The 23970-nt window shown below is 38.1% G+C and overlaps 1 protein-coding gene across 4 annotated transcripts; it reads right to left on the bottom strand.

Annotated features, from left to right (window-relative positions):
• Positions 1 to 4893: 4893 nt before the first annotated feature.
• Positions 4894 to 8138, bottom strand: LOC145137014 (E3 ubiquitin-protein ligase RING1-like). 4 transcript variants are annotated; one of them, XM_079071155.1, is made up of 2 exons: positions 6993 to 8138; positions 4894 to 5134 (listed from the first exon to the last, which is right to left on the bottom strand). In XM_079071155.1, the coding sequence occupies exon 1, from the start codon at positions 8076 to 8078 to the stop codon at positions 7011 to 7013; it is 1068 nt and encodes a 355-aa protein (XP_078927281.1). In that variant the 5' UTR covers positions 8079 to 8138; the 3' UTR covers positions 4894 to 5134; positions 6993 to 7010. The 4 variants fall into 4 exon arrangements, with proteins under 4 accessions (XP_078927281.1, XP_078927280.1, XP_078927279.1 ...); XM_079071154.1 differs by having other exon boundaries at positions 7009 to 8138; XM_079071153.1 differs by having other exon boundaries at positions 7005 to 8137.
• Between the last annotated feature and the right edge of the window lie 15832 nt (positions 8139 to 23970).

Below are 23970 nucleotides of genomic sequence, written 5' to 3'. Positions count from 1 at the left end.
GAATGGTACTACCATGAGTTTACTACCATGGGTTTACGGCCAAAGGGAGTTTACGGCCGTAAACTCATGGTCAAACATGCATAAGTGTTTGTTTGAAGGCTAGGGAAGCTTGAGGGACTTTTGCTCTACACAAGGATGAGAAAGACCAACTCAATGGAGGCTTTTGATGAGTTTACGGCCCAAAGGAGTTTACAGCCGTAAACTCATGGTCATTATGCATTTGAGAGTAGTTTAAGGTCCTATTCCTGTCAATGAATGATTCTAGGTCACAAGCTTTGCATCTAGGAGGGTTTATGGCCAAAATGGCACCCTTAAAGGGGTTTACGGCCATGGGAGATGGCTTGGTCGTAAACTCCTTTTGTTCTTGTGTTTTTGATGTTTTCAAGGCTCTAAGCATGAGTCCTAACTAGATATCAAGTGTAAGGAAGAGTACTTACGATATAGAGGCTTGAAATGGTTGATTTTGGCCAAGAACACTAGTGTGTGTTCTTGGCGTTCTTGGTGTTTCTTGAAGATCTAAGAAAAGATGATTTCTATTGATGAAATCAATGGATGAAGCTAGTTAAGAAGGTGTATCAACTAATCAAAGGATAGAATACCTACTTATATGAAGATCTTGGATGAAAAGTTGGATGATACTTGAGAGGATTTGAAGAAAATCGGCCAAGGAAAGAAAGAATGAGAAAAATGGCCAAGTTTTATATATGTAGAGGTGAGTTTACGGCCGTAAACTCTTGGTAACTTGGCCGTAAACTCCTCTTGATGGAGTTTAAGGCTTGTATGTTATACGGTGGTTCTAGCAGGTACTTCCAAACACTTATTCCTTGAGTGTATTAGGCTTAAAACTCCTTAGAATGACCTTTAACCAGGCTAGAACTCATCACCAATGAGTCTGACACTCAGTTGAGTTGACTGACTGAGCTTTTAAAACAAAAAATTTTCCGGGTTGTCACAGATACTAGCATGCATAATAACCGTCGGGCCCCGCCCAATAAGCATACAAACACATGCACATGTAAGAGTCACACAGACATCTAGCATTCTACATAGCAAACCATGGGTCGGCATTGGTGCCTTCGACTTGCTAAACATAGTGACGAAACTAACCTCGCACTGCTGAATCCCGCGGATAAATCTATGGTTGCTGGCTGACCGATTCCCCTAACTGACAATATCAAAACAACACCCAATTAACAATTGGGTTCCAAACCATAACCATAAATCCATACTCGGGGTAAAAAGACCATTTTACCCCTAACCTAGCTTGGTCCAAGACCAAGACCCAAACTCACAACCTGAAAGGCCCAAAAGCCAAATAACCAACTAAGGCCCAATTATGGCCCAATTTTCCAAATTGGGCCCAAACCCCTTACATGGGCCTTACCCTAAAGCCCAACCAATTTTCCTAGTCCAAAACACTTGTGCTCAGATGACCCATTAAGAACTCAAACACCCAAGCCCAAAAAGGAAGCCCAACACGAAGCCTAAAAGCCAAAACCCTCTTGACTGAGTACGTGGGGCGTACTCAGCTGTACGCTAAGCGTACATGCAATTTGGCTTGTACGCTGCACGTACAAACTTGTACGCCCAACGTACTCATCCATTAAGCCAAAAACTTCATTAAGCACTTAATGCTCAAGACCAGGAGTCCAAACCATAGATCTACTTCTTAAAGAACGTCTAGAACCACAAAGTCATTGACTTGATGAATTTGCTTGCCCCAAAAGAACCCAACATCAAAATAAAGCATTATACTTTCACCGAATGGACACCATCTCAAGCATGGGGGATTCCAAACCCTAAAGGAGACAACCTTAAGCTTCTAGAACCTCAGAAACACCAAGAGTGGCAACTCATAGCTCCTGGAGTGGTACCAAACCACTAGATCTCATTCTTGGGACCAAAATGAACCAAGAACTCATACAAACTAGATCTAAGCCAACAATGAACAAGATCAAAGCTTTTTACCTCAAACAAGTTGGAAATTAAGTACATAATCAAGATCCACAAGCTCAACCTTGATCCACAACCTTGCATCAAACTCCATTTTCTTGAAAATGACCCAAAAACACCAAAATGCACATCATGAGCTCAAAATTACAACCATGGAGGCTTAGAGACGATTTCTAGGGTTTTGGGGACTTGGAGGCTGGTATAGGGACCAACCAAAAAGACTTAATGAGATTATATAGGGTACAACTCCAAGAATTAGGGTTTTTACTTCTCCTTCGTACGCTCCGCGTACGAGGTCTCGCAAACCCGATCTGACCTTCGCAGTACGCTAAGCGTACTCAACATTACGCGCAACTTAATCCCCTTTACATGAGTACGCTCCGCGTACTCCCTAGGTACGCCCCGCGTACTAGGGTTCCCCACAAACCCTAACATATTTTGAAGACCATAACTTTTTCGTTATAATTCTGATTCCGACGATCCTTATATCTATAAAAAGGTAACGATAAGCTCTACACTTCCATCAACTCGTACCTGCCTTACCAATTCCCGAAAAACATCCATTTTCCATAGAAGCCCGAGCTGACAAATTACCAAAATACCTCTTTGACTCCAAAACACAAACCGAATACCTGATTCATCCAAATTATATTATCCAACCCTAAATGAGTCCAAATCTCAATTCTTCAAGGGTCCTAAGCCCGCTAATACCCAATCCATGATCACTACTCCAAAATGGGAAACGATTCGAAACAGGGCGGTACACTTCAACCTCATATGGGTATAAAACTCATGTCTCTTCCCAGTTAGGCTGAAAGTCATTGACATATATATAACAAAATATATAGACATTGATTAGTGTTTAGAAGCTGACATTCTATTTTATTCTAAAAATAATCTAAGATGTTAAACCATCATAATTGTTGTTCTGTAACTCTTATAATTATGGTTGTTCACTATTTGGATAAAACTGAATTGTTTGGTTCGGATATTTGGATATTTAGAGAGGTTTTCAATAAAACTTAATTATTAATTTGGATTTCGAATTGGTTTTAATTTATAAAATAATAATTGAATAGTCTAAAAAATGAATAACAATTTATTATTTATTTATTCTTAATATATATCGATAACTATTTATTAATTTAGTAATTTATTTTTCAAATAAATTAAAAAAATCACCTAATTAAAAACCTTATATGTATTTTCCCTCAAAAGTTTTTTAAAAATATTAAACTTTAATATATTGTTTTCGTAGTTGTTTATAAACTTTAAACCAAAACTATATAATTTATTTTTATTTCTTCTATAAAGTTGGTTAACATTCTAATTATATGCAGTTTTAAAAATGTTCCGGTTTTTTTAAACCGAATTATAAAAACCGATCCAACCGAATTATAATTTGGTCGGATTAGATCGGATTTGAAATTAATTTGGACTATTTGGATTCATGTTTTGAAAACCGAAATCAATTTGGATTCATTTGATTGGATCATCGAGCGCTTTCTCTCATCCGCCTTCTATGTATGCCTTTGTGGTCATTAACGAGAGCAATCGTCGGATCGAACGGATCCATCCAAGCGAACACCCCTAGTTATAATCTTTGAGCATCATGCAAGTAGATTTTAATATGTATTTTATCACTAATAACTAGACAAATCATATTAAAAATACATATTTTTTAAAAAAAAAAAAAAAAAAAAAAACTTTGAGTCAAAGTCAAAAGGTTGGTGCGAATGAAAAAGTTTTGTAAAATGTGATTGTTTTTAGAAAAGAAAAGTTAGAGGTTTTGAAAAAAAAATGAGGTTTTTCAAGAAAAAAAATGTGTAAAACTAAAAGGTTAGCGGTAATTCTGATAAAGAGTAAATCGAAAAAAAAACGAAAATTATAAGATCTTTTTTTAAATTAAAAAAATGGTTTAAATAGAAGGGTACTATATAAGATCTTTTATACAATTGATTTTATTTGATATCACTTTTATCATAACCTTTTATTATTATTCTCCATAATAACAACAAAAACATGTAGATGTAGCGTTGTCGTTTCTGGAATGATTCAATATGCAGCATTCTTGCATCAAAGTAAATATCGAAATAGTAAGACACCCTTTATATCAATCAAATCAAAGATATTGTAGTACTGTATGTCAAAAAAAAATATAGCTAAAAGGATGTTAAAACAATATTATGACAATTATAAGGTATTTACAAGATTGAGGGCACCACCTAAAATATGATGCAAGTTACAAACTTACGAAATTATTTCAGTAGGCCTGTTAATGCAACCAAAAAAAGAGCTAAAACATCATTGTGATTACTAATGTAGATTTGTTGAGTGTAGAATAATGTCAGCAGTCGATGGGTATTCTAGTCTTCCTGCAGCAATATGTGTATGTGGTGGTGATTATGTGCCCACCAGCTAGAACCAAAGCCAACATAATTCAGGTTTAAACAGTAAAAAACATCAAACTTTTGGATTTTTATGTAACCCACCACCCAATCTTGATTTTAAAAGGTTGCAATAATTATTTCCAGAAAAATGTGTCGAAATACTCATTTGGTGGTTTGTCACGTTTTTTGTTGTTAATATGAATCGAATAAATTATAATTATGTTAGATATGTCAAATAATAGGTTAACATATCTTAACCAAGAGAACAATTGTCTGTGGACGTCGTCAAAACTCAAAACAAAGGTTACAATTTGCCCTCATCATAGATACCATTTAATATCTTCCGTTAAATAGGTGTAAAAATACTAATTTAACCTCAGTATTGTACTTTTTTAATTAATTATTTGTAGTATTATTGTTGATGTTGATGTGGGCCCCAACCCAAAACCACCTTTTCAAGTTTCAACCATCTCCTCCACAGTTCTTCCTTCCGGTTTCATGTTCCTCAACCAATATAGAACAACATGAAAATGATTTTGAGAGGTAAGAGTTTTATACGAAAAGTGATGCATGCATGCATAACAATTGTATTACCACATGATCAAAAAGGTGCAGAGATAACAAGTTTGAACTGCATGCATGTAAATGTGATTATTAAAATGCTGCTAAAAGATACATCATCAATCTATTTCGTTCTCTCTCTCTCTAAAATCTTCCATGTATATAAGACCAAGAAGAAGATTCCACTGTATGTTCAACATAGTACACCACCTTCGATTCTTCCTTTCCCTCTGTTCACATCAAGTAAAATATAAAAACAATTGTGTGTGACGTATACTTTAGGGTTTAGTTACAAGAAATAGCAATGTACTTTCACACACATATATTACTTTCTTTTACTCCTATTAAACACAAAGCAATTTTCATTGCTATAATAGACTAAATTTTTCATTGTACTATGTCTTGATAAGAAAAAGTACAATGACATAAATGGTCATCTAGTGACTTAACTTGAGATACAGAGGTTGCTTTGCTCCTTATTGAAGGGCATTTTGGAGAATTTTTGTTAAGCATGTGTTGGTCTTTTTTGGGAGGAAGGAAAATCAGGTGGTGTTGCCTATGTTATGTTAGGATATAATATAAGTTCTTTTGGGTTTATGCTACTATATTTGTTAAGCTCTTTCAGGTTTGTGATTACCATATAAAACAATGAAATCAACTAGTGATAGGATCTAGTGACTAATTTCCTTCCAACTTGAAGTAAAAAATACCCCTTAATAATAAATACATATATCATATTAAAAACCAAACATAAAAAATTACAAACTTGCAGAAGAGTTCATGTGCAAAAAAATGTAGTAGGTCAAAAAGACAGAGTACCCAATATTGAAGAAATGGAGCAATAAATATATCATTGAACTCAGAAGAAGTGATTATATATGCATACATACCAAATAATTTTATATTCAAATAATATACTACCCATGGAAACTTGTACTTCTTATAAATAAAAGAGAGTGCAGAAATAAAATAGTCCCTAGTTGGAAATAACAAAAAATGTGGTTTGAACACATCTATCGAATGATTGAGAAACAATGAATTCACAATATTCAAAGTCCATATGGAAACAACTACTACTTAACTAGAATCTAAAGTCACCTAAAAGTAATATTCTATACCAAGTATCCTAGACAAATCTCCTCATAATCCAGTTTCCAAGCAACTAACCCTTCAACATAAAGAATATGAAACACATCTTAGAATTTCAACACTTTAAAAGGTTGTGTATAAAGTATAAACCAATAGGATTTAATTTCAAAACCATTTTAGATCAGGGAAGCATGTTAAAAACAAAGTCTAGGTCATAAAAGAACATACTTTTCAAAAGAAAAAAATATATCGCATTAAAGAGTGTACATTGCTTACTCTTCAACTGCTTCAAGAATCAAGATGGACCAAATACTCAAAAATCAAAATCAATGTAACGAATAAACAATATAAAGTAAACAAATAAGTATATACATATGAGTATAAGCATACAAGAGAAGTAAATAAAATCAATATACAAACTAACAAATAAATGTGAACAGTGTTTCCTGGTGTGAAAAGCATTTACTGGTGCTGTAAACAGTGTTAAATAAACAGATATGCACTGACCCACACAAGAGAAAACATAGAAACAAATAACTACAGAAGAAAAAGTGATGGACAAACAAATAGATGCTATTTACATCTGCAGTACAGGTATCAAGATACAGGACGAAATAGAAGAAGTGAAAAGGCAAATGGAATAACAAAAAACAGGAGCCAGTAATGTGAACATACAAGAAAAAAAAAAGAAAAAAAAAAAAAAAAACTGATTAATCTGCCTTAGTGATTAAGGCAAGAGGACACCACCACAATTGTACAACAGCATGACGCCAAGACAATACCATAACAATTATGGTGTAAGGCTCTATATATGAAATATGTAAGTGCTTTCTAATATAGGGAAGAAGTCAAGTCAATTCTTGAATGAATCACAACTGAGACAAACTGATCAAAAAGACAAAATCAATGAAAATTTGGATCTTGCACAACCATAATATCAGATAGACACGTATGAATGATAGAAAATAAGTACTTGTCAAGATAAGGTAAGGTGATCACATTCACACGGACCTGCCTTTAGTCAAGATCTTCTTGTCTAGCGTGACCACCACTCCCCTGGTTGGCATCTCCAGAATTGTTGTTCCCTGCTCCACTATTGCTTGTCTCAGCAGGCGTACTGGATCCCGTGAAAGGCCATGGCAGGTTTATCCTAAACCTCCTCTCCAGAGTCCTTGGTGTCAGAGGACTATCCTGAGAACCACCACCAGACGCTGCAGCGCCTAAAGAACCACCACCGCTAGAAGCTTGGCGTGACCTGTTCTCATAATCTGGGTCGTCCGTAGGCAACTCATACCGGCAAACAGGACAGGAGTTATGCAGCTCCAACCACGGCAAAATGCAATCCTGATGGTACATGTGCTTACATGGCAACTGTTTCGCCTCCTCATCAAGTTCAAAGCTGTCTTTACAAACTGCACAATCGGAGTAATCTGACTCCAACAACTGTTTCGTGATCTTGATATTAGGAAGGTTTTCGACGGCTGATTTTGATGCAGGGGGAGTGCCATATCGATTAGGATCGTTTTCAGCAAGCTGTTGAATCAATTGTTCTAACCCAGGACCAATGAAGTAATCACCGAGATTCGATGGGAGACGAAACCCCGACGGATCTCCATCTGTGTTGTTTTCAATAACAAACTGGATGTTCGCCCCACCTGCTCGTAAGGTGTTGAGATAATTCTGTAGAAATGCAAAAGGATTAAACTCTCCTGGGCTCTGGACACCTCCAGGTCGAGATATCGGACCACCAAAGAGTGTCGATAGATCATTGGGATTCTGGAAATCGCCACTCCCAGCGCCGGCACGGGAAGTGGTAGAGAAAACGAGCGGGAAGCCAGAGGAGAAGGAGGAGAAAGGGGAAGGATCTTCGAAGGCAAGAAAAGGATTTGGGGTTTCCGGCCTAGGGTTAGGGTTTTCGTATTCCTCTAGGAACCCACCGTTGCAATTGGGACAAACGAGTTCGGAGGAGGCTGTAGGCGAAGGTCTGATGGACACCGTACGGTTGCATTGGTAACAGAAGTATAGCTGAGGGGCCGCACCGTCGCCACCGTTACCACCGCCGCCGCTGTAGACTTCTTGTGACATCGTGTCGATGCAAATTCAAAAAAGGGTAGAGAAGCACCGGCTCTTTATGGTGGAAATTAAGTGGCAATATGTGTATTTTAGTGAAGTATGTGGGCTCTTCGTTAGCTTCTTCGATTCAAACTTGGGTAGCTCTTTGGTTTTTTCATTTTTGAGTTTTGGTAATTACTAATTTCTTTAGTTTTGGTAAAAAAAAATAGCTTATTATTTTCAAGGTTTATCTATATGACCAACACCATCATAGGCTTCTAGACCAACGGTATCTAGTTTTGTCACAGTTCAAGTCTCATCTAAAACATATATGAAATTAAAAGTAGATTAAATTTATTGATTTTAAAAAAAAAATTGTTTGACCAACACCGATGATCAAACCCCCTCCAAGATTAGCCCACGAAAATGTGTAGGATCAATGTGAAAGAACCTATGAGATTGGAGGTAAAAACGGTCGGAGCATCCGCTAATTAAGATAAGTAAGATATCTTATCTAGAACAAGGTTGAAGCTAATGACGAAGAAACCTACAAAGGTCAACACGTGGGACAACCACGGAACCTATATTAAATGTACATGACAAGACACGAGGATCGGAGTTGAGATGACTCAAGCTTCTTTAAAACACTTAGGGTTATTATATGAACCATTTAGACTTGGAAAGTTGGTATCTTATGCATGTTCTCTAAGCCATGCAAGTTCTATGGACATTTTAGGTTTTTTTGATGTTTAAAGTTTAGATCTTGTTGGACTGGAGTGTCTTAATGGATAAAGTTTGAAACTTTATCCATAATATGTTGTTAAGGACCAAATCTAGAAGTGTGGAGGATTGACTTAATGGAATAAGTCATTTTGTCTTATGAATATGGCATGGGTGCGACGTGTCTTTCCCACACGCGGCGCGCCTTTTTGAATTATCTGGAATACACTTGTTTAGGCTGAGAAACCTGACTGTTTTGTCATTTAGTGGGTGTGATGCGTCATTATGAGGTGTGGGGCACCTGTTTTAGCTAAGTTGTTGACTTTTTGACCTTTTAACTAAGTTTTACTTTAGGTCAAACTTTAGGGTTTTAGGTCATACACTGAGATTTGACCTTTTAATTAGCGTTTAGGTGGTTTGTAGTATTATGTTTTCTGCGAGTTGTGGTGTTTGTCTGCTTTGGCTGTGAGATGAGTTTTTTCACTATACTATGTTTGGACACGGAGTGTCATTAAATGATTGATGTCTTTGTAACTTTTGCTAGTATGTTTATGTGTTTGTTGGGTGGGGCCTGTTTTTATGCTATGTTGGGTGGGCCCATTATTCAGGACGGGGTCCAATACTCAGGGTGGGGCCAAATACTCAGGATGGGTCCATTATGTAGGGTGGGCCCATTACTTGTGTTGTATGTTATATCTTGGGAAACTCACTAAGATTTATGCTTACGGTTTAAGTTTAAATGTTTTAGGTACTTCTGGTAGCAAAGGGAAGAGTCCGACCTGATTGCATCGCATCCTCCAGAGAATTTCGCACTATATGTTTTATATTTTACTCTAATGTTTGACGAGACTACATGTTATATACTTTGGTTATCTTTTGATGGAATGGAAATTAATGGTTTTATATTATTTAGAATGAAATATTTACTCTATGTTTTGGGGACGTTACAATTATCATCTTTTTCCCACCTTAAACTATTAACTACATTCATATTTGTGCATTTTATCCTCAAAACGATACTAACTAGAGTGCAGGAGCTTATCCTTAAGGAAATGACTGTCGGTACGCGACCAACCTTGTGTTCATTGTGATTAGGTAACAAATTCCAAAACTTTCCAGGATGTATAACATTATTTTAACATCAGTGGATCTCATTAATATCATTTTTGATAGATTTTCTACATGCTAGGACACGATTATGTGCAGCAGAAACAAACAATAATTCATATGTGTTCATGCAACATATATGGATCTAAGTTTTATTTTGTTATTGCAACTACCAAAACTAATAAGAAAGTTTACATACCTCTGTTAAAGTGATTATCTCCTTGTTTGAGATCTAGTTCTTGCCACCTTACTTGGATGAGAGGACCCAAAATAGAATCTCTCTAATGGTTCACACCCAAGAACACTAAAGAGAAAAACAAAAGAAAAATAAGAGAATGTAGGCAAGATCGAAATTTCGATTACCTTAAGAAGAGGAATCAAGGGTCAAATTTTCTATGAGGGGATGAGCAATAGGGTTTGATCCTTATCACCCTATTTATTGGTCTTCAGTTGTTTAGTCCCAAAACAACTCCAAAACCCTAAATAAACCTTATCAAATCTGTCTACCTAATCCCTTAAGGATTATGGAATGTTCCAATTAATTAACATTTAAATTAATCAACATTCAACCCATTTAATTAAATAATTCCTAGTTAATTCCAAAATAGTTTCTAATTAACTTATAAAGTCATGCAAAATTAATAAACTAATTTCTCCTAAATTCTTCTTGTCTTTTATTTGCTCAATTGGGTCTTGAGGGCAACCCAAAAATGACTCTTCTATTATTAAAATTATTATCAATAATTATGACGTTGAACACTCTTTTAAACAATTTTATGCCTCCATGGGAGCTCAAAACACAACATCTGCACTTAGCTATAGTAAACTATTAGTCTCAATTCGGATGTAATAGATAGATTATTACAAACCATGTAATAATTGATTGTGCAGCATGTGTCAAACTTATAAGTCATTGCAATATGTCTCAATTGCAAAATGTGTGAATATGTAGATGATGGCCAGATTGATAATTGTTAGAAAATAAAGAAATTTATTGTAGTCTAATTTATGACAATTAGTTAGCCATATTGTCTTTTTTATGCTTCTTGGTACAAGTTCGGTTAGTGTAACATCCATTTTCCAAAATGGATCAGTGTAAGGCATTAAGGAGTCAAAGGCATGGTTTTTGGGAAAAACCATGAGTCACGACATGACAAGTCAAGAATGAGAACGTGTGTCGGGAGGCTAGTCACGACATAACATGTGTATGGTCACAATGTGACAAGGGTTGCAGCCCAAGCCCATGATCTTTTAGAGTTTCCTTCGTATTTAAGCCCCTAATCTCGAATTTAGGGTTTCACTTCCAACCTCCATCACCCTCTAGAGATTTGATCAAACACTAATAGACTCATCTTCATTTGTGATCTTATTATTGGAGTTTTGGTGTCATTGGAATGAAGAGTAGACCCTTATGGTGTAGAATACCTTTTGGCAAGCTTGGATTTTGAGTTTGAGCCATTTTTAGAGCATTGCAAGTATTCAAGATCCAAACTTTATGATGTTAGCTTCTAGATCTAAGCCTATTGTTCCTTTTTCTTCATATTGTGGAAATTTGGATGGGAGGATTCCATAAACTTGACAACTTTATGGGTCCTTTGTCGTCCCTTGAAGGTTGTGTATAATGGATATGAGGGTTGGTTGAGTTTTGATGTCATTCATGTGAGTATGGTTCCATTTCTTCTTCATTTTGACTTTTTATGAGATCAAGACATGCACTGGACATGCATGTATATAAAACATGGCTTTTTAGGATGCTTTGGAGAAAGAAGGCCTTCTGGAAAGTTGGAATGGATGGCCTTAAGGATTAAGAGATGAAAGCATTAAGTTTACCAATTTGTTGTAGTCATGACGTGACCATATGGTGATCACAACGTAACAATGAGATCTATCTCGATTATTTTGGTTGGCTTAGTCACGACGTGAGGGCATGATCCTCATGACATGGAGATGGTTTTGGGTCACGACTGAGTTGTCGAATCCAAAGTTTTGGATCAGGGATGAACTTGTTGGGCACGCGTGACCATGGACCAGTCACGACGTGAGAATCAATTTTTGGTTTTGGTGTGTGACATCCCCATTTTCAAGGCCAGAAAAGACCGATTTGTTTATGCTTATTTAAAATTTCAGAGTATTTTTTTAAAGAATAAGGTTGTGGAATTTGTTCCCAAAAAAAAATGATAAATGTATTATCAAAGAATTTCCGAAGAAATGTATTTTATTTATATTAAAACATTGGGATGTCATCGTCAATACAGAAACATAAGCATAACGAAATATTACAAGCCTTATAGTAATTAAACTAGTGGCTTAATACTCCTTGAATCTCTCAGCATAATGTATCTTTCGTATAGCTACCTGTGATACAATAAACTGAGTGGGTCAGGTTGGGAAACCTGGTTAGTACATAGGGATTTCAATGTGATAATAATGTATATCTCAAACCTGCAAATCCAACTATTATCATTAACATAGATATATCATATCTCTAAAACAATTTATCTCATCCCATCGATTCCCACGTATAGATCATATACAACGATCTTACAAGATCTAGCCTAAAGGATCAATATGAACAACAAACTGACGATGTTGTTTCGAAAATTCCCTGGCAGCAAACAAGGATCATAAATACATCAAATGAGGGAATAGAATAAGTTTCACCACGGTCCTCTCTGACAACCCGAAACTTTTATCTTGAACACTTAGTCAATTCAATCAATGTTAAACTTGTTCTGTTGACTTTTTGTACGGTTTAAGGGTCCATTTAAGCGTTCTAAGCTTGAGTATAGCCAAGGTTGAGGTTAGGAATGAGTCAACAAGCCGTAGGGTGACAAAACCGGACCATACACACCCTTAGGGGTAGTGTACGACCGTACACATGGGTGTGCGGCCGCACACTCACTTATAGCAAGCACACCCACCCCTATATAAAGGATAGACCCCTTTCCTTTCATTCCTTTAACACCTTGGCAGCACACACCACCATTTCTCTCAAGCTTCTTCAACCACAAACTCTCCAAAGCTTCAAAAACGTGAGTAATCCATCCCTTAGCTTGTTGTGCTTGAAGAACCACTTGATCTAAGCCTTGAATCATTGAGTCCCGTCATGTTCTTCATCTCTTTGAAGGAGTGCGGCCGCACACCCACATAAGGTGGCCTCACACTCCTAAAAGACCCTCCAAAGTGAGAGTTAGACTTCCATATTCGAGTTGGACATGAACCTAGCTTTGCTACACCCTAGAATTGGCATTTTGGACATCATCATGTAGGGTGTACGACCGCACACACCTGTGTACGACCGCACACACCCTTGTGCGGTAGCACACTCCTTGTGTGCGGCAGCACACTGTCACACCCCCGAACCAGACGGCGGAAACGTCCGAGGGCTCGTGTGACTTAAATTGAAATATCATCACAATGAATATACATGAAACATAACATAAACATCACCATGCATTAATACATTACAACTGACCTTGTTCACATCAAGTACATTGTCTAAATATTACATATCCATAGCATAAATTGTTTGAGAGTTTTCAAAACATAACATCCTAACACACTTGGTATTGTTCTTCATCTTATCTGTTACATGAGAATACAAGTTATTTTGAAAACGGTCAACATATATAATGTTGGTGAGTTCATAAGCAGGTTAGATATGAAAATGTTTCGTATTGTTTGTAAAACCCAGAAAATCCGATATTTTCTGAAACGACAATTGTTTATACAAAAGGTGTGATGGTACATAAGTATATGCGTGAATGATTTCAAAACGTGTAAAAATGATATGTTTCCCCATGATGAATTCTTGCATTATAGTTATTGAAAGCACAAGTGGATAATGTTGTTTCCCCGGAAAACCCGAGGTTTTCCGATAAAATAGTATGATCGTTTTGTATTATTGTATCGTCACAACGAATGAATATGATTTCCCATGATTACTTAGATGGTGTTGGATCTCTATGTGAGTCGTTATAACCATGCATGATAATGACTAGTTCGTCTGTCTTGGCATTCTAGTGAACGCTGGAATTGATCTTAAGATTTTGTCACCCAAGACTGGCCGAGTCTAACTGTAGCGAACAGCTTAGGTGTGGGGGAGTCACCCCCGTATAGATCTATACACAAACTCTCGCTCTCCCTCCAGGAGACTTTGATTATAACTACAGACTACGACCGACACTTATTGGTGTCGCCCGTTATTGCTCACTTAATCCAAATGAATTTGAATAACCTTGATTAACGACCTGATTTTTGTTTACTTGAATAGAAGGTAAGCCTAACAGACGAAGAGAATAGGACTACGAGGCCCTACTAATCACGTATGTTGTTTAAGGCTGTCGAGTACACGAAGGACGCGTTAGCCTATTTCGCATATGATTTATTTGGACCTTACTAGCAATGCTAATGGGCCACTGAGGCCCAATAGCATGTAAAAGCCATTGAGGGTCCCTTAGGCATGTAATTGGGTCACAGGAGGCCCAATAAACATGTGTGAATATATCGGGCCCAAATAAACATGATATTGGGCCACAAGGGCCCAATAGCACATATAGAAGGTATTTGAGCCCAACTTTCGAATCGTTTATGTTTTATCGAGTTTAAGTTCGTATTGTTGGTATTCGTGGTATGTTAAATGTTTATTCGCAATAACGAAACATTTTAACGTTTGATTTATAACGAAGTTTTTATTTTATATATATATATATATATATATATATATATATATATATATATATATATTTAAAACTATGCGTTATAAACTTGATATTTTTACCCTCAAAAGTTATAGTAGTTTAATTTGCCCAAAAACATTTAGTTTAACCATTGTGACACCTTTTTCTATAAAAATGACAATTTTTACCCCTTTTCATGAAAAGTGACATTTTAGGTCCTTAGATTATGTTTCTTGATATTTTCGGCCCAAACACTCATTTAAAAAATGTTTTAAGCCCAAAATTTAATTTTGGACAGTTTCAGCCCCTTAGTTAAAAGATTTGCATTTAAATCCACACTTTTCGCAATTTTTACAATTTTGACCCAAATTCCAAAATCTTTGCATTTTTAGTCCTTTTTGTTAAATAAGGCCATTTTAACCCCTGAAATAGGTTCATTTACGTTTATATCCCCTGTTTTAGAAAGACTTTTCATTTCAGCCCCCCTTAAATTTGATTTTTCGCATATTTGGGCCTAAATAGTCGAAAAGCCCAAATTTTAGCCCATTAGGCTAAAATTTACATTTTTAGTCCCTTAGAAAGCATAATATTTATAAAAACTCTTATTTTAGCTGTTTTGACCTTTTGATCCTTGTAGAACCCATGAATGACATCTTTTTCCCCATCTTTTGTTTATTTACCAAAAATAGTCCAATAACAAATTTTATGTTGTAGTATGCTTATTTTAAACCTTGTATGGTAGTTTATCTTGACATGTTAAGTGAAAGATATCCTAAATCACGTATTTTTCCTTCTTGAACTATAGATCTCGAAATATCTTTCATTTTTAGCACATATTCACCACATAAACATAAGAAATCACACATAACATACAAATACACATAGATCTACACATTTTACTTGTATTCTCCCCCATAAATCATATGAAAACCGAAAATAGAGGGGTATGAACTCACCTTTGCTTGTTGTTGTCGATTTTGAAGAAAGAAATGTAAGAGTTTGATCCTAGCAAGCCTTCTTGGGTGGATCTCGAACTTAGAGTTTTCTAGGATGATGATCATGAGTTTGTGTGAGTTTAGAAGAGATTCTTGATGAAATAAAGAGACTAGATTATGGATCCAAGCATCAACTTACCTAGGATGATGATTCTTGTGGAAGAACCTCCTCAAAATGTTCCAATATCTCGAAAATTTGAATGGAGAAGAGGATGTGCTTGAGAGTGTTTGGGATGAGAGTTTGAAGATGTGTGTGTGTGTGTTTGGTGATCCTCGGCCGAGAGTAGAAGAAGGAGAAGAGAGAGAGGGTGAGGTGACCATTATAGATGCATGTTGGTCCATGCATGGGTACATGATGTGCAATAAGGAGGTGGCACCTCCCAAAGTCAACCCTCCCCATTTTTACATCTTTCCTTTTTTTTCTTTTTTTTCCTACTTGGGCCGAGAGAGAGAGAGAAGGAAGAGAATGGCTTGGGCCTTTTGTGCTTGAGTCCATAATATGAGGCCCAATTTGATGGTTTTCGACTCATTGGGACTTTAGAGTAGTTCACGACCCGAATCTTGCATAAAAGAATGGATTTGAGTCCATTAAGGCTAATTGGATTTGTTATGGCCTTATAAGGCCCATTAAAGGTAAACTAGTCCATTTTAGACTTATAAGGCCCAAAAAGGTTAAGTCTCATGAGAGTGGGTCCAATGAGAGCCCATATAAGAGTTCTAAGCCCAAAATAGTCAAATTGGAAGTTTATTGGCCCATTAGGCCCAATAAGGAAATCCTAGTCCATATTGGACTTAAACCGGGATTTCTAGCGTTTCCAACCTTTTGTTGACTATTTGAGTGTTTGTATAGAGTGTTTGATAGAATTTTGTTGTCATTGAATAAGCATCATACATGCTTTCAAGTTTTAGTTACAATGTTATTCTTGTTAAATGTTTACAAAGCATTAGAATTCCTAGTTGTGACACACACTCCCGTGTGCGACCACACACACACACCCTAGGACCACAAACCCATTTCTAAGACCCTAAACTTGTACTACAACTAAGTATGGACCTAGAACACTTCATGGATGCAAGTATGGACCTTGAAAACACCTCGAAGGCACCTTCCATCATGAGTGTACGGCCGCACACCGCTTGGGCCGCACACCCATGGCCGCACACACCTTTAAGGTGGCCATACACCTCCCTCGTGCAATCCTTTAAGGTCCTAACACTTAGTGCAAGTAGTTCCAAGTCCTTAGAGTGGTTCTCCATCACATCTAGTGGTGAAATACCTTCACTTGACTCCTTTATGTATCATTACATGTTAATTAGTATCAAATCGTGTTCAAGGCTTCACTTGAACATCCAACCTTCCGTATCGATCCTTCAATCAAGCCACTTACCCGAGGTGAGTTCATAGCCCTACATTTTCCGTGTTTTTAATGTTTTCAGGGGGGATACAAGCCAAACTCAAAGTATTTTATTAAGTTTTAAACTTATTAATACAGTCCAATGATTTCCATGTTTAATAACATATTCGGATATTTTATCCCTTTTTGTAATATGTTGAGCATAAGGGAAGTTTTTATTTTGGAAATCTAACTTCATTGCTTTCAAAAAGGTTTTTACAAAACATTTTCCATATCAATTCTAATAAACTATAATGGGTATAGTTTGGGATAACCCTCTAGTCAGTTTTTACCAAATCATATTTCATGGATATGTATAAACTATGACAGATTTAGTTTATGTTATATATTTTATTAGGAGTATAAAGTACAATTATTCAAGGATAATTATTGTTTTATATTGTTTCTAGCTTGTAAACTAGATTATACAAAATTGTGAGGCTCTACTTCAATACTGTACCCTTAGGTGTACAGGGATAAATCCTTTTAGTATAACCAGAGTCTCCTTGAGGGAGAGCGTGATATTTGTGAATAGATCTATTCGGGACTGACAATCCCACACCTGAACTGCTAGCTATAGTTAGGCAGGCATGCCTGAGGTGAACAAATTTCATTTAGCTTAACGCCTGACGAACGTTGTAAAGGTGTCTCGGTCATATCAAGCATGGTTATACGACTCGCAAATAAGTATAAACTAACTTTGGTTTACGGACTCTACTCTTCATTTGTTTTATTTTGAGTAATAAAACTACTTTCATATATACTGATAGTAATCAGGGATTTCTAAACTTGCATCTCTACCTCTAGGACGGATAACCTGTTTTTTAAGGAAAATATGGGATTTTACCAAGATAACACCGGCATTTCTAAAACTGATGGTTTATTTTCTACTAATAGACACTCTTTCAAAATCGCTTTTCATAAGAAAATATAGGATTTTCTTGAGGAACACTTTTCAAAAGGATTCAAAGAACATTTTCCACCAAAACTAAAATGCTTATGAACTCACCAGCTTTATGCTGATATTCTTTCAAAACTACTTGTATTCTCAGGGGATTAGTGGACAGATACTTCCAGGCTTTTGGAGAAGTCGGCGCGTTAGAGTCACGTCTTTCGATTTTACTTTTGTCATGAACAAAACTATGTACTAAGCCAATGTAAACCTTTTTCCTATATGTATTCAATGTTTGGTTGTGTTTACTATGCTTGCTATGATACAACTGTTGTGATACTACGCATGACGTCCTCCACCCCCGAACGTTTCCGCCGTTCCGGTTTGGGGGTGTGACAGATTGGTATCAGAGCCCTTGTTTATAGCGAACTAAGTATACCGAACCTTACATGGTATACAACTATAAACATTATGGGGCCTAAGTGCTCTAAACTAAAAGTATACTTTCAAAAATATAAGTATTTTTATAACAAAGTATATAAGTATATCCGAGTACCAAAATCCGTGTTGTAAGTAGAACAAAACAAAAGTATTTGGATGTTGGATATCGCGGTTAAACCTGGGCAGTTATGTAATCATGTCTAGGATCAATATAGCTTGATCAACTATATTCATTCGAGACATGACGAACATGTGCTTGGGAGTGACTGTGGTGTTGCAGCAAGCCTAAAACTTACTAGATACCAGAAGAGTTCTAGAATCAAACATAAGGGTTAAAATACTATAGGAGTAATTTAGGATGCTATAACGACCGAACCGGAAACTGACCCAAGAATCCATTCTTCAAGAATCAATCATGTAGCTATAATACATTGGAAGTATTATTAGAGTCGAAGCCTATTAACTATCCCTTTACCATCACCTCGCGTGGATAGCATGGTTGGATTCCATCTTCCTGGCGACCCGTACTTTCCCAACCAAGGAGATGATGGATGGATCGATCCAGAGCCAGAAGGAAACCATGAAATTCCTTCGGACGATGACTTTGCCGAACCATTTCCTGAAGAGACTGACTCGGAACTCGAAGTTGAAAACCTACCTCAAGTGACCCCAATATCGAACCCTAAACCTCAAGTTGGATTCCAAGGTCCAACGCCTATGTGGGTCGGGAGTTTGAATAGGTGGAGCCACGAGCAAGACCAACCCCTCCCATACGACGAAAACTGCAACTTCTACAATCTGAACGAAGGAGGCCCCACGGACAGGGCCCTTCCAATCCTGATACGCCGAGTGGTTCGCAATGTGGAGCTAGGTATGGCGACTCTTCAGCGAACCGTGGAGCTCGAAGAGGATTCGAACACCAGCACAGATCGCATTCGTCGCCTCGAGATTGCTCATGCGAGGGCTGCAAGGAACAATGAAGCTCTGCACCAAGAGTTAGCTACAACTCGAGCCGAAGTCATAGAGCTCCACGCACGACGGTCAGTATACGAGAGCCGCATGCTAGACATGGAGCGCCAGCTGGCTAACTTAAGGATCCGTCCGAGAAGTACCCGTCGTCGATAGGGGGATACTCTACTCATCCATCCTTTTTGGTCTAAGGAATAACTTTCATATCTATGTTCTTAGTAGCCCTTTTCCGTAAACATCTCCGTCTTTCATGTTGCAAAGATTTTCTCTTTATTAGTATGACTTAGACCTACTTTTAGGTCAAGGTTTCCGAAATATGTGTAATCTCAGTTTCAGTTATAGTGGCAACAAGCATATATCAGTTAAAGATTATCATTGTCAAAAGTATACCTTGGATCAGTAGCATGCAAATTCACCAATTTTATCAAAGTCACACCACTGCTTCGTCTTAAAAGCATGTGTCATAGGAAGTACTTTTACCTCAAGACGATCATTCCTTTTCCCCATCGATTTCATATCCGTCTCCATAAAAATCTACGATGTCATAATCGGCATGAGATGTTTGAGCCCAAATCGTGCTGATGTCATTTGCTTCGAGATGGCGATTCGTCTCAATCTTTCCCTCTGACGAAGCCCTCATTGATTATAGTGATAAAATTTGTTCGAACCTTCGTATCATTTCCTGCGCCAAAGCCTAGAAGTATCTGCGAAAGGGGTGCCATGCATTCCTGGCTCATGTTGCCGATGAAACGCAAGAAGTTAAAGGCCTCGAGAGCATCTCCGAAGTCTGCAACTTTCCTGGTGACTTCCCCAAAGACATTCCAGGGATTTCTTCCGAGTATCAAGTTGAATCCCGTATCGACTTGACCCCCGGAACTACCCTTATAGCTAAATCTCCATATCGTCTAGAGCCGACGAAAATGTGAGAGTTATCCAGCCGGCACAATGAACTGAGCAACAAGGAGTTAGTAAGTTTATTGTATGTGAACTTTATTGTGTTCAAATCTTTTATATTCTTGCTAGGACCACATCATGGGGATGCAGGTAGAATCAATGAGAGTCAGATAGCAAAACGGGAAATCTTAATGCATAGATAAACATTGAGGATACATCTAGAGACAACCATTGTTGCTCACAAGCTTCTTTCCTTGACATGTAGCAGAATCATGCCTCCGAAGAAACGTAATCAACCCACCGGTAAGACACCAATCCTCCAGATGAACTCAGCTACGTTCCAAGCTACTGTCACAGCAGCCGTAGCAGCCACCCTAGTTTTTCTTAACGCTAACAACCCAAATAGGAATGGGAACAGTTTCCACACCTCGAATTGTAGCAGCACACCAGGAAACCAATAAGGGCTTATCCAGGAGAGCACTCCAACTCCCAAACCTAAGAGCGCCAAACGAAAATTCTGGAACAAGAGGGAGCGTAAGTCATCTCAAAGACTTGCCATGAGACAACAATCTATGCCAACTCCTACAGCCACAACATCTGCCACTCCAATGCCAACGCCAGTACGACGATATGTTGGGAATCTACCAATTTGAGAGAAGTGCAATTTCCATCACGTAGGAAAATGCCGTAAATTGCGATGTAAGAATGCAACAGACAAGGACACACCACTCGTTACTGCAGGGCACCGACACAGCCAAACACCTCAGTTTTGGAGTGAAAATGGGTCAGGTTTGTTATGGCTGTGGCGAACCCAGACATTTCGAAAGAAATTGTCCAAGGACTAAAGGTGGGAAGGAAGCTCGCCTCAAAAGAACCCCGACTCATCACATCACTTCCACTACCGATGCCAGTATAGTTCAAGTATGCCATACCTGTGGTGAAATGGGACATTTCAAAAGAGACTGCCCAACAGAGAAGAACAACGGGGGAGCAGGAGGAGTCTGACCTCAGAGAATGAGGAAACATCAAAGAACCCTGCTATGTTTTGGTACATTTTCGAAAACCCCAATAGTTGTTCATAACTGTGATTACTTTCTCGTCCAAATTAAATCACGACATTCCTATAAGATTTGAAGCTCTAATGAGTAAATTATGATAGCTTAGTGAATACGTTACAGTCAGTTGTAGTTATACTAGGAAAATCTAGTAAGAACCATTTCATAAAAAGTTCATGATTTCGAAGTATCAGAACCCTCGTACTTGTGGTACCCTTCAATTTCAAATCAAACACAACAAACATCAGAGACATTCACCCAGGGGCACCAATGTGCTAACAAAATGATCCTTCCGGACGAACTTAACGTGCGATTCTACGACGTCATCCTGTTTAGTCCGACTGAGTCTATGTTATACCAAACCCTTTTGTCTTGAATCGTTCGATCGCAAAACTCCCGTCGCTCGTAACGACAAACTGGATGCGAACTTCGAAAATTCATCTCTCTTCGAAAACCCGAAAGTATTCATACAAAGAGTATCATCCACAAAGAGATGGACAAAGTAATAGAATAATCCGGACAATTGTAAATACGTCGTGGGACACTCATCTACCCTTAATGGAACTTTCTTGCAACAACGACGACCTTTCCAGCATCAAGGTTGCGCCGTTCGAAGCCCTCTGTGGCCGTAAGTATAGATCCCCTCTGTGCTGGGCTGAGGTGGGCGACACGCAACTAGTCAAGAGTCAAGTCCACGACAGTACTCTCACGAGTCCTGAAATCATCCGAGAGGCGACTGAAAGGGATCGTACGAAAGGGCTACGCCGATAAGAGATAAAAACCATTGGAGTTCCAGATTGGTGAACGTGTTCTTTTTGGAGGTCTCACCTTGGAAAGGCCTGATACGCTTCGGAAAGCGTAGAAAGCTAAATCCAAGATACGTTGGACCGTCTGAGATCCTTGCTAGGATCGATCCCGTAGCGTACAAACTCCAGTTACCTCGAGCGCTTAACAGCGTTCATCCCGTCTTCCTCGTGTTGAACCTAAAGAAGTGTCCGTCCGATAAGACACTTGTGGTTCCCCTCGACGATATCGAGCTATACGAGAGTCTACACTTCATGGGGGAATCATTCAAATTCATGGGACATGAATTCAATCGAACGAAGTAACGTCACATCCCGATAGTGAAGGTACGCTGGAATGCCAAGCGGGAACTTGAATTCACTTGAGAGCAAAAGAATACAAGGAAACAGAGGTACCCCCATCATTTCCAAGTCCGCGAGTTACATCTTTATTATTGAATTTCGGGACGAAATTCCCTCTAACGGGGGGATAATGTGACAACCCGGAGCTTTTATCTTGAACACTTAGTCAATTCAATCAATGTTAAACTTATTCTGTTGACTTCTTGTACGGTTTAAGGGTCCATTTAAGCGTTCTAAGCTTGAGTATACCCAAGGTTGAGGTTAGGAATGAGTCAACAAGTCGTAGGGTGACAAAACCGGGCCATACACACCCTTAGGGGGAGTGTACGGCCGTACACATGGGTGTGCGGCTGCACACTCACCTCTTGGCCGCACACTCACTTCTAGGCAGCACACCTACCCCTATATAAAGGATAGACCCCTTTACTTTCAATCCTTTAACACCTTGGCAGCATACAACACCATTTCTCTCAAGCTTCTTCAACCACAAACTCTCCAAAGATTAAAAAACGTGAGTAATCCATCCCTTAGCTTGTTGTGCTTGAAGAACCACTTGATCTAAGCCTTGAATCATTGAGTCTCGTCATGTTCTTCATCTCTTTGAAGGAGTGCGGCCGCACACCCACATAAGGTGGCCTCACACTCCTAAAAGACCCTCTAAAGTGAGAGTTGGACTTCCATATTCGAGTTGGACATGAACCTAGCTTTGCTACACCCTAGAATTGGCATTTTGGACATCATCATGTAGGGTGTACGACCGCACACACCTTTGTACGGGCGTACACACCCTTGTGCGGTAGCACACTCCTTGTGTGCGACAGTACACTCCCGTGTGCGACCACACACACACACCCTAGGACCACAAACCCATTTCTAAGACCTTAAACTTGTAATACAACTAAGTATGGACCTAGAACACTTCATGGATGCAAGTATGGACCTTGAAAACACCTCGAAGGCACCTTCCATCATGAGTGTACGTCCGCACATCCCTTGGGCCGCACACCCATGGCCGCACACACCTTTAAGGTGGCCATACACCTCCCTCATGCAATCCTTTAAGGTCCTAACACTTAGTGCAAGTAGTTCCAAGTCCTTAGAGTGGTTCTCCATCACATCTAGTGGTGAAATACCTTCATTTGACTCCTTTATGTGTCATTACGTGTTAATTAGGATCAAATCGTGTTCAAGGCTTCACTTGAACATCCAGCCTTCCGTATCGATCCTTCAATCAAACCACTTACCCGAGGTGAGTTCATACCTCTACATTTTCCGTGTTTTTAATGTTTTCAGGGGGAATACAAGCTAAACTCAAAGTATTTTATTAAGTTTTAAAGTTATTAATACAATCCAACGATTTCCACGTTTAATAACATATTCGGATATTTTATCCCTTTTTGTAATATGTTGAGCATAAGGGAAGTTTTTATTTTGGAAATCTAACTTCATAGCTTTCAGAAAGGTTTTTACAAAACATTTTCCATATCAATTCTAATAAACTATAATGGGTATAGTTTGGGATAACCCTCTAGTCAGTTTTTACCAAATCATATTTCATGGATATGTATAAACTATGACAGATTTAGTTTATGTTATATATTTTATTAGGAGTATAAAGTACAATTATTCAAGGA

This window comes from Lactuca virosa, chromosome 9 (assembly GCF_052849685.1).
Source record: "Lactuca virosa cultivar CGN04683 chromosome 9, Lactuca_virosa_CGN04683_v6, whole genome shotgun sequence".
NCBI lineage: Eukaryota > Viridiplantae > Streptophyta > Magnoliopsida > Asterales > Asteraceae > Lactuca > Lactuca virosa.
The sequence above is the reverse complement of the archived record's forward strand: the minus strand, read 5'-3'. Positions and strand labels throughout refer to the sequence as shown.